The 14,320-nt window shown below is 44.9% G+C and overlaps 1 protein-coding gene across 1 annotated transcript in view; it reads left to right on the plus strand.

The window, feature by feature from the left end:
• AKNA (AT-hook transcription factor) overlaps positions 1-12,519 on the plus strand; it is a 67,438-nt gene extending 54,919 nt beyond the window's left edge. The window contains 8 exon segments of the mRNA XM_087704658.1: positions 1,018-1,177; positions 1,914-2,054; positions 4,190-4,299; positions 5,372-5,479; positions 6,444-6,578; positions 7,867-7,971; positions 10,472-10,649; positions 11,873-12,519. Coding sequence (XP_087560784.1) covers positions 1,018-1,177; positions 1,914-2,054; positions 4,190-4,299; positions 5,372-5,479; positions 6,444-6,578; positions 7,867-7,971; positions 10,472-10,649; positions 11,873-12,161 — 1,226 coding nt within the window. The 3' untranslated portion in view covers positions 12,162-12,519.
• The last annotated feature ends 1,801 nt before the right edge of the window (positions 12,520-14,320 follow it).

Raw genomic sequence — 14,320 nt, forward strand, 5'->3', positions numbered from 1 at the left:
CCATCATGTCCAGCTACCTCCTTGCTTCGGAAGCTTTGAGTCAATTATGGAGGCCAGAGTGTTTCTGAACAGTAGCAAGATGTCATCTATAGGTATACAACACAGCTCATAAGGCCCCAATACAGGAGCTGAGATAGAATTTAATATAATAACAGAGTTGGAAGGGACCTTGGAGGTCTTCCAGTCCAACCCCCTACTTAGGCAGGAAACCCTATACCGTTTCAGACAAATGGTTATCCAATCTCCTCTTAAAGACTCCCAGTGTTGGAGCATTCACAACTTCTGGAGGCAAATTCTGTTCCACTGATTAATTGTTCTCACTGTCAGGAAATTTCTCCTTAGTTCTAAGTTGCTTCTCTCCTTGTTTAGTTTCCAATGCTATAGGGTCTCCTACTTGAGCAAGGGGTCGGACTAGAAGACCTCCATTTCAATTCATTATTCTGTTAAAAGTAGCGTGTTAGCTCCCCCATAAGTTTAATTTTTCTGCGATTTCTCCTTGGAGATAAAATGGAAGAAAGTACAAGGAATAAATTGAAATCGTGACCCAACAAATGCGCGCACGACAAAAGTGCGGCGACAAAACCGCGGCGACAAAACTGCGACCTCGAAATTGCGTCCACAATAGCGTGCCGACAACAGCGCGATTAGGTTAAAGTAAGGGTTAGGGTTAGGTTCAGGGTTAGGTTTAGGGTTAGGGTTATTACCTTGTTTTCGCGTTGTTTGTTGATGGCGCGCATTTGTCGGCACGCTGTTGTCGGTGCGCTGTTGTCGGCGCGATTTCGAGGTCGCGGTTTTCTCACCGGTTTTGTTGTGCGCGCATTTGTCAGTGAACCAATTGAAATATTCCTCCTTTTTTAAGCGTTGACCCATCCTACAAGACTTCTAATCAGCGGGCCACTCTGCTGTATTTAAGAAAATCAGACCTTGATGTAAATATATATTTTTAAGGCTGACCTCATTTTCATCCTTAAGGAAAATTCAGGGTATCTTGTTCTCTCTCTCTCTCTTGCATGCCAGTTCACCCTGACTCCGAGACAGAAACCGAGACCCAGGGGGGGACCAGTCTGGATGGGAGCCCTCCACCCCATGGGAGAGATTCCCCCGGTTCGTCCCCCATTTGTTCTAACGTGGCCCAGGCTCGCCACAAGAACTTTCTTCATTCACGCTTGGAACGAGAGTAAGTATGCCTCTCCCAAGAGGACTTCAGGAGAAGACAATATCATAGATCTTTTGGATGGGCTTGGTGAGGCTGTCTGAAGTAAGATTCTTCATTCTGTAGCAGCAATTACTTGGCAAGGAGTCTCTGAGAGTCACGAACAAATCTTCACACTAATTAAGCAAACTGATTATCTCCTGCAAACTCCACTCCCCTTTTGCTCATCTTTATTCCCTCTGGGAGGGGCCATTCACCGTCCACCTGTGCCTTTACTCCTGAGTCGGCCCTTGTTCCTTAGCTGTTCCCTTCTCCTGGCAGCTCTGCACATTTGCACTTCAGGAACAGGCTCCAGCTGTTCTTCTGCCTCAATGATGTCTGACTCCGAAGGCAGCTGATAACTGTCAGATGGCCCTGGCCCCCTCTCTCCCTCCGACACAGAGCCCTCATCAGAGCCTTCCCCAGACTCCAAGACTGGCCCATCTTCCTCCCCAACCTCCTCACTGTCCGAATCTGCTGTCAGCTCTGCTGGTGGGCCACAACAATTTCTCAACAACTGTCTCCGATTTAGCCAAATTATTGTTTTTTTAACCTGTAATTCTACCCCATCCCTCCAGCACGGGAAGTGGGAGAGAGGAGCATTTGAACTCATTTCCCCCTTTTTGTCTTGGGTAGAATTGGGATGACTTCAACCCGCCCTAGTAGCAGTTGTCATAGTCAACTTGATGTTCCTGATGCGCTTGTTTTATTCCTCCACCAGTGAAGCCATTGAAGCTTTGCAACATGAAGTTTCTCGGTTGCGCCAAAGTCTAGAAGAGTCCCTCCATCGGCAATCTTCTCCTGCCCACCCACCTAGAGCCCAGGACACGGCTCACCTTTATCCACGGGTCACTCCAGCAGGGTAAGGGATGTACACAACTATTGCTTAATGTGTAAGAGTTTCTGGGCAAATTGACCTCTGGGAGACCTCATTGTTTCTTCCCAGTCCCTGGTGAGTCTTATCTATAACTACATGTCTGCGGAGATCCTCCATCATCCAGGTCATGGTTGCTTTTTCAAGAGGCAACTGAACTTTCTTCATTTTTTTTCCTTGAAGACGTTTCACTTCTCTCATCCAAGAAGCTTCTTCAGTTCTGAATGGACTTTCTTCGTTTTTCCTTGAAGAATTTTCACTTCTCATCCAAGAAGCTTCTTCAGTTCTGAATGGACTTTCTTCGTTTTTCCCTGAAGAAGTTTTGCTTCTCATCCAAGAAGCTTCTTCAGTTCTGAATGGACTTTCTTCGTTTTTCCCTGAAGAAGTTTTGCTGGAAGGTTCTTCAGTTCTGAATGGACTTTCTTCATTTTTCCTTGAAGAATTTTCGCTTCTCATCCAAGAAGCTTCTTCAGTTCTGAATGGACTTTCTTCGTTTTTCCCTGAAGAAGTTTTGCTGGAAGGTTCTTCAGTTCTGAATGGACTTTCTTCATTTTTCCTTGAAGAATTTTCGCTTCTCATCCAAGAAGCTTCTTCAGTTCTGAATGGACTTTCTTCATTTTTCCTTGAAGATGTTTTGTTTCTCATCCAACAATCTTCTCTAGCTCTGACAGTTCTCTAGAAGAAGTTTCTTGTATGAGAAGCAAAATGCCTTCAAGGAGAAACAAAGTCCAGTTGCCTTTTGAAAAAGGGAAAGCTGTGCCTCCTAATCCCCAAATGATATGTAGAGGCCAATAGGACTGCAGGGACAGTTTAGTTTCTCACAAGGCAGCTGACTCACCCATTATGAAAGACATTATGGGAAACTTCCAAAACAGCTCACCACAATTCTACTGTCCTGGCTGCGTTCCAAACTCCAGAAAGGCAGAGATTCAAAGAAAAATCAGGGTGAAAATATTATTCCTTTCTCTCTCTGATGCCTTCACTGCCTGTGGAATGGAATGGAGTGGAATGGAACAGAGCGGAATACAATGCAATGCAATATAATACAATATTAATACAATACAATAATAATAGAAATACGTTGCAATTAGAATACAATAATAATTCAATACAATCTAATACAATACAATAATCTAATACAATACTAATACTAATACAATGCAATGCAATATAATACAATACTAATACAATACATTGCAATATAATACAATAATAATACAATTGCAATTACAATACAATAATATAATACAATAATAATAGAAATACATTGCAGTTACAATACAATAATAATGCAATGCAATTCAATTCAATACAATAATCTAATACAATATAATACAATAATAATACAATACATTGCAATTACAATACAATAATATACTACAATAATATAATATAATACAATGCCATTATAATACAATACGAAAATAATACAGTGCAATACAATACAATGATAATACAATACAATACAATGATATTACACTATAATACTATAATAATACAATACATTGCAATTACAATACAATAATAATAACACAATACAATAATAACACAATACGATGCAATACAATACAATAATAAATACAACACAATGCAGAACAGAACTGACTCATATTTATGATGGCTGCAGTGTCTCGATGTGACGTGATCCTCTTTTACGACCTCTGGCAAGTAAAGGATGCCAGAATGAAGAAGCCAGATTCACTTCACAGTTGTGTTAATCGCTTAACAATTGCAGTGATTCACTTAACCACGGGCAGGAAGAAAGGTGGTAAAATGGGGCAAAATCCACATAACAGAGGCCTCGCTTAGCCACAGAAATTGTGGGCTCAAAAGAGGTCGTAAGCCGAGGACTCCCTGTATGAAACCCTGCCACGGAGTTTAGCAAATCACAGCGGCCTCGTCTGCCCGTGGGCGCTAAACTACACATGCCTGTTTGTGATCCATCTTCCATGTTCCCACAAACAAAAGACTAGACTAAATCACACTGATTAAAAGGAATCCAGGCAGATTTTAGGAGTCCAGAGGTGATGTTGCTAGTGGGGAATGAAAGGATAATATAAGTTTCTTGTTTTGTGCTTCCCAAAGTTCTTCCTTGGGTGTAAACATGCTGTCTCCTTCCACAGAACTTCAAGGAAAAGCGTGGTGGAATCGGATGGATCCTTTCTGACCACTGAACCAAAAGGAAGAACCCCAAAGCCATCTTTGGCTCCACGTGGATGCGAGTTGGACTTCAGTATGTGGCAAAGGTTTTACATGTTGTTCTCGTGGTCCAGAATTAGAAACTCGTCCTGCTTAGACTCTGGATTTCAATTGTTGGCTGCGCCTGTCGATATGGCCAAGTGTTGTGATCTGCCGCCAGCCTGCAGAGCTGACGGCAGATTTGGACAGTGAGGAGGGTTGGGGAGGAAGATGGGCAAGTCCTGGAATCTGCGGAAGGCTCGAATGAGGGCTCTGCGTCAGAGGCAGAGAGGGGGCCAGGGCCATCTGCTAGTTAGGTACTGCCTCCTGAGCCTCCGGAGTCTGACATCAGCGAGGCAGAGGAACAGAGGGAGCCTGTTCCCAGTGCACAAATGCACAGAGCTGCCAGAAGGCAATTAATTAAGAAAAAGGGGGCGCCTCAGGAGTAAGGCTTGGAGATGATTGACCCCTCCCATAAGACATAAAAGAGGAGCCCATGGACGTGAGCTCCGTTTGACTGTGCTACGCTTGGCCTTGCAAAACTAGTGGACACTTAGGTCTCTGGCAGCGTTTCAAGGGAGATAAAGGTGGGGCACTTATCAACATTACCCTGAAAGACTGCGGCAACTCGAGCAGACATCTGTCAGACTCTTCACAGGCTGTTTGTGAATCATTACGGGCTGTGAATGACCATAATTCACAGCCATTTAAATCAAAGAAGGTTTCTGGGACTAAGAGTGTGATTTATGCTTTCTCAGGAAGCCTAGATCAGAAGAGCCAATGGCAGGATGTTGCGATTAATTTAGTTAGGGAGGGAGCATACCTCCCTAACTATAAATGTCTCTAAACAAGTTGTGCTGTCCATTTTAAATATTTTGAGAGGTTCTTGTTGCTCTCTGAGCTTGGTTGTTTTCTTGCAGACATTTCATTACCCAAACTAGGGAACATCATCAGTGCTAGCAATATTAAATATTTTGATCCGGTTGAGCCAATTGTTAGAACCGGCAATTTAACGGCTCTTTTGCAATTCAGTTAATGCTCCCCAGTGTTCTTTGAACCCCTGGGATCATGTAGGACTTTACATACCAAATTAATCTGAAGGTTGTCTGCTCCCGCTTCGTTCCTAGATCCCTCCGAGTCAGATGACGCACCGTTAAAGTTGCAGAATGGGAAACGCCACAAAACTCCCAGGATGAGACCTTCCAAACCATGCACTGTCCAGGGACCTTACACAGGTAAGGATATGATCTCTAAGCAGTGGTGGGATTCAGAGGCGGGGCTAACGTCGCAACGATATGATGTGCAACCTTGAAGCTCCAAGATCACCGTCAATATCTCTGCCGCTGGATGGTCCTTTTGGACCTAAACCGTCCCGCAGAGATGGTGATAGAGAAGGGCACATCTTGCTGATCCCAGGGACATCGCAAAGTCGCTGTTAGATCCAGGAGAAGCCCTTTTTTCCGGTGACGGAGAAGCAGCCATTGAAGCTGCCAAAAGTTGGGACAGCTCCAGAATGAAAGGAAAGTGGGAGAAAAAGTCTGTCGAATTGGTGAGATAAATTTTATTATTAGAGAAGGGAACACCCAAAAAGATCAAAAGTAAAGTTAAAATTGAAGACAGAAGAGGTTAAGCAGCGATATTAAGACTGAGTCAAAGTTAGTGTGTTATTTTTCTTTAATCTTTTTATTGATGGAATTTTTACAAACGCTTCTTATTTTTTAAACTGGACTGGGTTTTTTCCCCCTATTTCTCTTTTTTTCAATACTTATTGATTAAGATTTTCTTTTTCTTTTTTTCAACGCTCTATTGCATTTTCATTTTAATATTTTTTCTTTTTCTCCTTAAGTTTGTAATATAAAGAGGGAAGTAAAAATAGAGGAAAAGAAGTAAAACTGCCCTTTTACCATTTACACCAGGGGTAGTCAACCTTTTTATACCTACCGCCCACTTTTGTATCTCTGTTAGTAGTAAAATTTTCTAACCGCCCACCGGTTCCACAGTAATGGTGATTTATAAAGTAGGGAAGTAACTTTACTTTATAAAATTTATAAAGCAGAGTTACAGCAAACCCCTACCGCCCACCATGAAAGCTGGAACGCCCACTAGTGGGTGGTAGGCACCAGGATGACTACCACTGATTTACACTGTAGTCTATAATCTTATCGGCACCTGTTGGATTCTTTGTGTTTGGTTTCTTAGGGACACAGTATCCCATTTCCACTCCAGAGACTCAAGATCCCAAGAGACTCCAAACTTCCGCTCTCGGTCACCCGAATGTCCAGTTGCAACATGGAGAAGATTCTGCTGGTCACTTGGATGAAAAGGAAATTAAAGGTAAACAAAGGTTCATGTGGATTGCCCCTCTGTAATATAGGTAGCCCTTTGACTTACAGCCATTCTTTTAATAACCATTTGAAGGCACTGGGGAAAAAGGGACTTATGGCCATTTTTAACACTTTGCACAACCAAGCAATTCCAGAGAAATGTGAAAACGTGTTTGCAGGTGAGAGGAATCAAGTTTCAACCAGCTGCGTTCCTCTGCCCTCCGTCACCTTTGCATTGATAACACAGGCGATACAAAAATGATTGGAACTTTTGGTTAAACATTAACTGGATTTATTGCTGACTTCTGGTTTAAAAATCAGGGCCTCTCCTTGGTTTTTACTTTTGAATTCTTTCTTTCTTTCCTTCATATTTTCTTTCTTTGTCTTCTTTTCTTCCTGCTTTCTTTCTTTCCTTTCTTTCTTGTCTTTCTTTCTCTTTTCTTCCTTCCTTCCTCCCTTCCTTCTCTCATTCCCATCTCCTTGCTCCCTCCCTCCCTCTCTTCTTAGTTTCTTTACATGTTCCTCCCTCCGTTTCCTTCCTTCCCTCCTTTCTTCTTTTTCTTTCTTTTTGCCTTCTGTTCTTTCCTTCCTTTCTTCCTCCCTCCTTGTCTTTCTTCTTTCCTTCCCTTCTTCCTTCCTTCCTTCTCTCATTCCTCCCTCCCTTCTTAGTTTTCTTCCTAACTTCTTTCCTTCCTTCCTTCTCTCTATTCTTCCTCCCTCTCTCCTTCCTTTCTTCTTTCTTTCTTTCCTTCCATTCTTCCTTCGCTCCTTCATTCTCTCATTCCTGTCTCCTTCCTTCCTCCCTCCCTTCTTAGTTTCCTTCCTAACTTCTTTCCTTCCTTCCTTCTCTCTATTCTTCCTCCCTCCCTCCTTTCTTCTTTCTTTCTTTCTTTCCTTCCTTCCCTTCTTCCTTCCTTCCTTCCTTCCTTCTCTCATTCCTGTCTCCTTCCTCCCTCCCTTCATAGTTTCCTTCCTAACTTCTTTCCTTCCTTCCTTCTCTCTATTCTTCCTCCCTCCCTCCTTCCTTTCTTCTTTCTTTCTTTCTTTCTTTCCTCTATCAACCTATAAGTCTCAGCAGATTTCCCGCCGGACCACCTGCCAATGATCGAAGCTTGCAAAACTTCATGAGAGATGCATTTTTACAAAAGGAAAATGCTTTTCCAAAGATGCAAAAACCTCTTGACTTACTACGCTGTCTAGCCAAAGCATCAGAAATGGGGCCTTGTTTGTAACGGCTTCTATTTCCATGTCATGGTGGCCTATTTCATTGTAACCGGAATTATTCCCTCCCTTTTAAGGTTCCCTGAGGGATGGATCCAGACCTTCTAAGCAAAGAGCAACCGAAGGATGGTTGTGTCCCTCATGTAAGGACTCTTCAAACTCCAGGAACAAAGACATAGCCGGTGAGACAAATATTTGAGGGTCCAAGACGGGGCTAGCCCTGAACAGTTTAAAAGTCCCTCTCCATTTTTATTTATTTTTTGTCTTTTAATGAGCTCGTAATCCCGTACATCGGTGTGGAGTCAAGGCAACTGAATGGTGCTGAGTGCTTACTGCCCTTCCTGTCACCAGTGTGGAGTTTGCAGTAGATATATTCTCACGGTGCGCAGAGAGAGAGAGAAATACCTACCTCTACCTAGGATCGAACTTATACTCTCCTTGATTGTGAGGCGAGAGCTCCACCTCTTCTCCATTCAATTCATTAATCTAAAGCCAAATCCTAATCCATGCAGTTACCCCAGGTCAGGTCTTCTTTTTATGACAACACCCAGACACTTAAAACCGGCCACTTGCACCATTCGGTCTCCCTTGATGTCTGATCTATTCCATCTATAGTCCACTGTTCTGTCCCCCTCCCCCTCCGTACAATGAGGCACGCCAACACAAAATTACTGCTAGACAATTTATTCACAGTAAATTAACACACTGACAAGATTTTGGCAGCAACCCAGACTTCCAAGATAAGAAATACATACGAGAACTTCTCCAGTGTTAGTATATTAGTTGAATCCTGCAAACAGCCTCCTCCCAAAGTCTCTTCTTATATACTCTCTTGGGAGGAGCCTAATTACAACCACCTGAGTCCAATTATCTTCTGTATCTCTGTAGTTGCTGTAGGCGCTTATCTGCCCATCTTTGCATGGCATCCTGAACCAACTCCCTTAGCTCCTCCCCACTGCTCCAGGGCCTGACGTCAGGGACAAAATCCCTTTGGCTTCCACCGCTGCTCCATGCCTCAGGCGCCTCCTGGTGGCCAACCAGCCTCTCTGGTCCCTGCTCGGAGTCTGAACCCTGTCTAGGGTCCTCCACATCTTCCAGAGCTGACTCATAGGGCCCCTCACTGTTGGAGTCTGTTTGCAGCTCCAACGGCTCCTGCTGGGCCACAACAGTCCACTAAGTGCCTTGGACTTATTGGTGATGAGGACCAAGTTATGGTCTCTATGCCATGAAAGCAAAACAGCCCACCTCCTCTCAATAGGCAGATTCATTCCCCAACCCCCTTGGGGATGAGTCCTACCACAGTTGTGTCATCTGCAAATTTAGGAATGACATTACTAGCGTGAGTGGAAATGCGGTCATGCACATAAAGAGTATAGAGCCATGATGGAGAACCAATGGGATGTGTGCCAGAAGTAGCATGCAGAGCCTCCTCTGTGGGCACATGCGCTGTTGCCAGTTGCTCTTCTGGTTTCCAGCACGCACATGGCCATTTTTCGGGCTGTTTTGGGGGCGGAAAATGGCTCGGAAAATGGCCTGAAAGTGCCCTGGAAAACAAACCGAAAAACAGCCTGAAAATGCCCCCCAAAACAGTCTACAAATGGCTCCCAAAACAGCCTGAAAACTGCCTCAAAACCAGCCCAAAACCGGCTCCCAAAATAGCCTGAAATGCCACAAAAACAGCTTGAAAATGCCCCCCAAAACAGCCCCCAAAACAGTTTGAAAACAGCCCTAAAAATAGCCTGAAAACAGTCTCCCAAACAGCCTGAGAACCAAAAACAGCCCCCAAAACAGCCTGCAAATGGTCCCACTACCACGTGAAAACAGCTCCAAAAGCAGCCTGAAAATTGCCCCATAAATAGCCTGAAAAAGTTCAAAAACAGCCTGAAAACGGCCCCATAAACAGCCTGAAAATAGCCCCCAAAACAGCCCGAAAACATCATCTGCAAATTTAGGAATGGCATTGCTAGCGTGAGTGGAAATGCCGTCCTGCCCATAGAGAGCATGGAGTGAGGGACTCAACATGCCACCTTGTGGTCTACCAGTGTTAAGAATAAGGGCTGAATAATTCACTTCACAACCGCGTGACTGACTTAACAAATGCCAGGATTCACTTAACAACGGTGGCAAAAGGAGTCATAAAATGGGGCTTGACACTTAGAGACTTAAATTTCAGGCTCGGTTGTGGTCATAACTCAACAACTGCCTGCACTGTTTGGTGCCTGGGATTTCTTCCCCATTGGGAAGTAAGAGAGTGTGTGTGTGTGTCTGTGTGTGTGTGTGTCTATTTCCCCTTTCTTTCTCTCTTTCTCTCTCATTCTCTCTTTCTCTTTCTCTCTCTTTCTCTCTCTCATTCTCCCTCTCTCTCATTCTCTTTCTCTCTCATTCTCTCTCTTTCTCTTTCTCTCTCTCATTCTCTCTGTCTTTCTTTCTCTCTCTCTCTCATTCTCTCTCTCTTTCTCTCTCTCTCATTCTCTTTTTCTCTCTCTCATTTTCTCTTTCTCTCTCTCACTCTCTCTCTCATTCTCTCTCTTTCTCTCTCTCTCTCTCTCTCTCTTTCTCTCTCTCTCATTCTCTCTCTCTCTCTCTCTTTCTTTCTCTTTCTCTCTCTAGATATTTAAAGGAGGTTTTTTTTAAATGGGCCCAAGGTAGCTGATAAATATTTTATTTTCTTGGCCACCTTAGGAGCAGGTGACCGCAAGGAGAACGCTCCAGAAGAAAGCTCTAGAACGCAACCAAAGCTCAATCAACACCAGCAACCAAAACAGGCAGGCCTGTGGTACTTGGCGCTGCCGCCCGCAGCTACCTCTATGAATTACATCCCAGCTATTCCCTTGGCACAATACCCCGTCTCATCCATCATGTGAGTATGGCTTCCACAACCGGGGTCCATAGGATTCGCTTCCCTTCCCTAGCAGTGGGCAAATGCGGAATCTCCACGGATTCACCCTGGAGACAAAAAAACATAGGAAGAACCGTTGCAGGAATTTAATTATGGCCAGTCTAGAGCTATGGCCAAGGTGAGGGTAGCACCCATTTATTTGAGGACTCTTGGTACTCTCTGAGCTGGGTGGTTTTCTTGCAGATGTTTCATGACCCAACTAGGGAACATCATCAGTGCTAGAAGGGAGTCGGTTCTTTATGGAGGAGGAGGAGGAAAACTGTAGGGTCCTTGATGTTGTCTGACGTTGATGGTTTTCTTGCAGATGTTTCATTAGCCAACTAGGTAACATCATTAGAAGGGAGTCTGAAGGGGGGGGAGGAGGAGGAGGATGAGAAGGACGAGGAGGAGGAGGAGGAAAACTATAGGATCCTTGGTGCTGTCTGACGTTGATGGTTTTCTTGCAGATGTTTCATTAGCCAACTAGGGAAACATCATCAGTGCTAGAAGGGAGTGGGGTTTGCAGGGAAGGAGGAGGAAAGAACTGTGGTGTCCTTGGTGCTCTCTGAGATTGGTTGTTTTCTTACAAACATTTGATTACCAAATTAGGTAACATCATCAGTGCTAGAAGGGAGTAAGGTTTGGGTGGGAGAGGAGGAGGAGTATGTGATCCTTGGTGCTCTCTGAACTTCGTTGTTTTCTTGCAAACGTTTCATGACCAAATCTAAGTAACGTCATCCGTGCTAGTAATCAGGACGATGAGCAGCCCTGATGATGTTCCCTAAATTTTAATAAAATACCTAAAAAAAAAAAAAAATACCTAGTTGGGTCATGAAACGCCTGCAAGAAAACCACCAAGCTCAGAGAGTACCAAGGACCCTACAGTCCTCCTCCTCCTCCTCCCCCTCTACCACTGGTGATGTTCCCTAGTTGGGTCACGAAACGCCTGCAAGAAAGCCACCGAGTTCAAGAGAGCATCAAGGACCTCCTCATGTCAACTCTGAGCTCCAAATAATTCTCCTTGAAAGCTGAGGTCTGCTTGAAGTTGGCTGTCTTGTTTGACTTCTCTGTTGAGTTGGAAGCCACGTTCATCCCTCTCCCAACTGGGGTCCACCTCTGCTTAACTTTCCCAAGGTCAGCCAAGGTTAAGCAGCTGCCGTCACCTGCCTCTTTGACTTCTCCGTTTCTCTTTCTTTCCTGGACAGCTATCCTCCACCCCCCGTCGCTACCTCAATCTCTTCGCTTGCCCTCCCGGCTTTCGATTCCGCCCGGCCGCCAGCCACTGAGTGGAAGACCTCACGGGCGCATCTCCGGGAGTATCACTGCTGCTCCAGGACCGTCTTCCCTTCCGTCAGTTTGGAAGACTTGAACTGGACTTTGAACCGAGCCGTGGAAGCGGCGAAGGACATGAAGTTCACCACCGAACAGATGAACAAGTCTCTAAGCTGGGCCTTACGGAAAGCCAGGAGTCCCAGGACCTCCTGCCTCTTTTGATCGGGATGGACCGAAGAGAGAAGAGAAAGCCACCGGAACGGGGATGACCACTGATTAAAGGGATTGAGTTGCTTGCTTGCTGGTTTTGTTGGTATTTGAGTGCCAAAGAAGAACCCCGTAACTCCTCCGTTGACTGGGGAGAATGACGTATCCTCGGTGTACGGGGAACGTAGCCTTTTGCAACCGTGCTTCCTCTTATTTCGCTCCCTTCTTGGGATGATTGGGGTGACTTCTGCTATTTTGGAAAGCCTCTCTCTATTTTTTGGGACCTGGGCTTTGTAGCTTCCTCTCAGGGATTTTGCTATTCATAATGTTAATAATAATGATGATGATACGGTAGTAATAATAATAATAATAATAATAATAATAATAATAAATTAATAGGCAGCTTGGGCACAAGAGGCAAGGTTGGGCTAGAAAGGTAAGAAAGAAACGAGGTGCCTGCCTTAGCCTTCAGATATATTCTAGGGAAGGTTTGGTTTGAAGGGGTCCTTGGTGCTCTCTGAGCTTGGTGGTTTTCTTGCAGACGTTTCATGACCCAACTTGGTAACATCATCAGTGCTAGGAGGGAGTGGGGTGTGTGGAGTGCAGGAGAAGTAGGAGGGAGAGGAGGAGGAGGACTGTGGGGTCCTTGGTGCTCTCTGAACTTGGTTGTTTTCTTGCAGATGTTTTATCACCCAACTAGGTAATGTCATAAGTGTTTCGGTAGTTGAGTAATGAAACATCTGCAAGAAGACAACCAAGCTGAGTAGCAAGGATGACACAGTCCTCTTCCTCCTCCTCCTTTCACCTCCTCCTCTTCCTACTCCTTCCCCTCCTCCTCCCCCCCCTCTTCTTCTTGCACTGATTGTAACGTTCCCGTGGTTCGTCCATGAGGCCAATGTGGAGAAAAGACAGGACACGACCTTTCTCGGGATGGTGCGACCCAGATTGGGGGTCTGAGGGCCCCTTTTATTGAGATAGGACAAACGCAGGAGGAGCAATAGCATGTGATTAAAAACAACCTGTAAAAGTACAATTTCTAATCTACTGCTCAGGGAAGTTCTGTCTATATATGGTCAAATCCTGGATGTCATTGGTAGGGCACATCTCAGGATGTTATGTTATGCACTATCAGGATGTTATGGAGTTTTAGGAGTTTGTTTTCTCCTGTGTGGTTCAGCGTGGCTCTGCATGCCCTGGTATGAACTGGGCCATGGGTGACCCACTACGCCTACACAAGGAATTATATTACAACAACTGATGAAATTACATAGTTGGATCATGAAACATCTGCAAGAATAGAAGCAAGATCGGAGAACACCAAGGACTCCATAGCTGTTGTCTTCCTCCTCCTCCCACCTCACTTCTCCTTGTGCTGATGATGTTACCTAGTTGGATCATGAAACATCTGCAAGAAATCAAGGAAGCTCAGAGAGCACCAAGGACCACCTCATTGCTACAAATGCTCTCCTTTAAATGTCTGTACTGTAACTTTGGCCAAGGGCTTTGGATCTCCCATCTTCCAGCATGGAGCGTTCTTTCAACGGAGTTCATCCATCCATCCATTCCCCTCCCTTTAAGTCCAGGGCATCCAACCTTGGTCCCCCTTAAGACTTGTGGACTACAACTCCCAGAATCCCTCAGCCAGCACACCCTTCCTTAAAAGTCTTTGCCTTAACTCTTGAACCTTTTCAGGTGTTTCTTCAGCATCAGCTGAAGGTTGCTGTTAGAACTTCTTCCAGGGAATGGAAAGAGCCCAAAGCTTCACATGGTGGTACTTTACTTCCTTTTAATTTTGAAGGATAGGGGTGTGGGGCGGGGGGGGGGATCCTTCCAGTCGCCTGCCCAAGTGGCTATAGGGGTGTTTTTTATGCATATTGTGCCTCGAAGGGGGTTGGGAACCAGGCAGTGTTGGATTAGGGTTTGTGAGAGGTTTATAAAGCTCCTCGAATTGCAGCAGTCCCATTGAGTGACGGTTCGAAGTGACCACGGCATGGGAGAAAGGGACTTGTGCTTTCACACTTAACAACATTTCTAGCGGCCCCAGGATCACACAATCAAAAATTCATATGTTGGCAGCTGGTTCGTACTTACGATGCTCACAGGGCCCCCCTTCCTTCCTTCCTTCCTTCCTCCCTCCCTCCCTTCCTTCCTCACACTGTCCCTTGCTTGCTTCC

Source organism: Thamnophis sirtalis, unplaced genomic scaffold (genome assembly GCF_051295495.1).
Source record: "Thamnophis sirtalis isolate CommonGarterSnake01/CBP01778 unplaced genomic scaffold, rThaSir2_p1.2 scaffold_2, whole genome shotgun sequence".
NCBI classification, from domain to species: domain Eukaryota; kingdom Metazoa; phylum Chordata; class Lepidosauria; order Squamata; family Natricidae; genus Thamnophis; species Thamnophis sirtalis.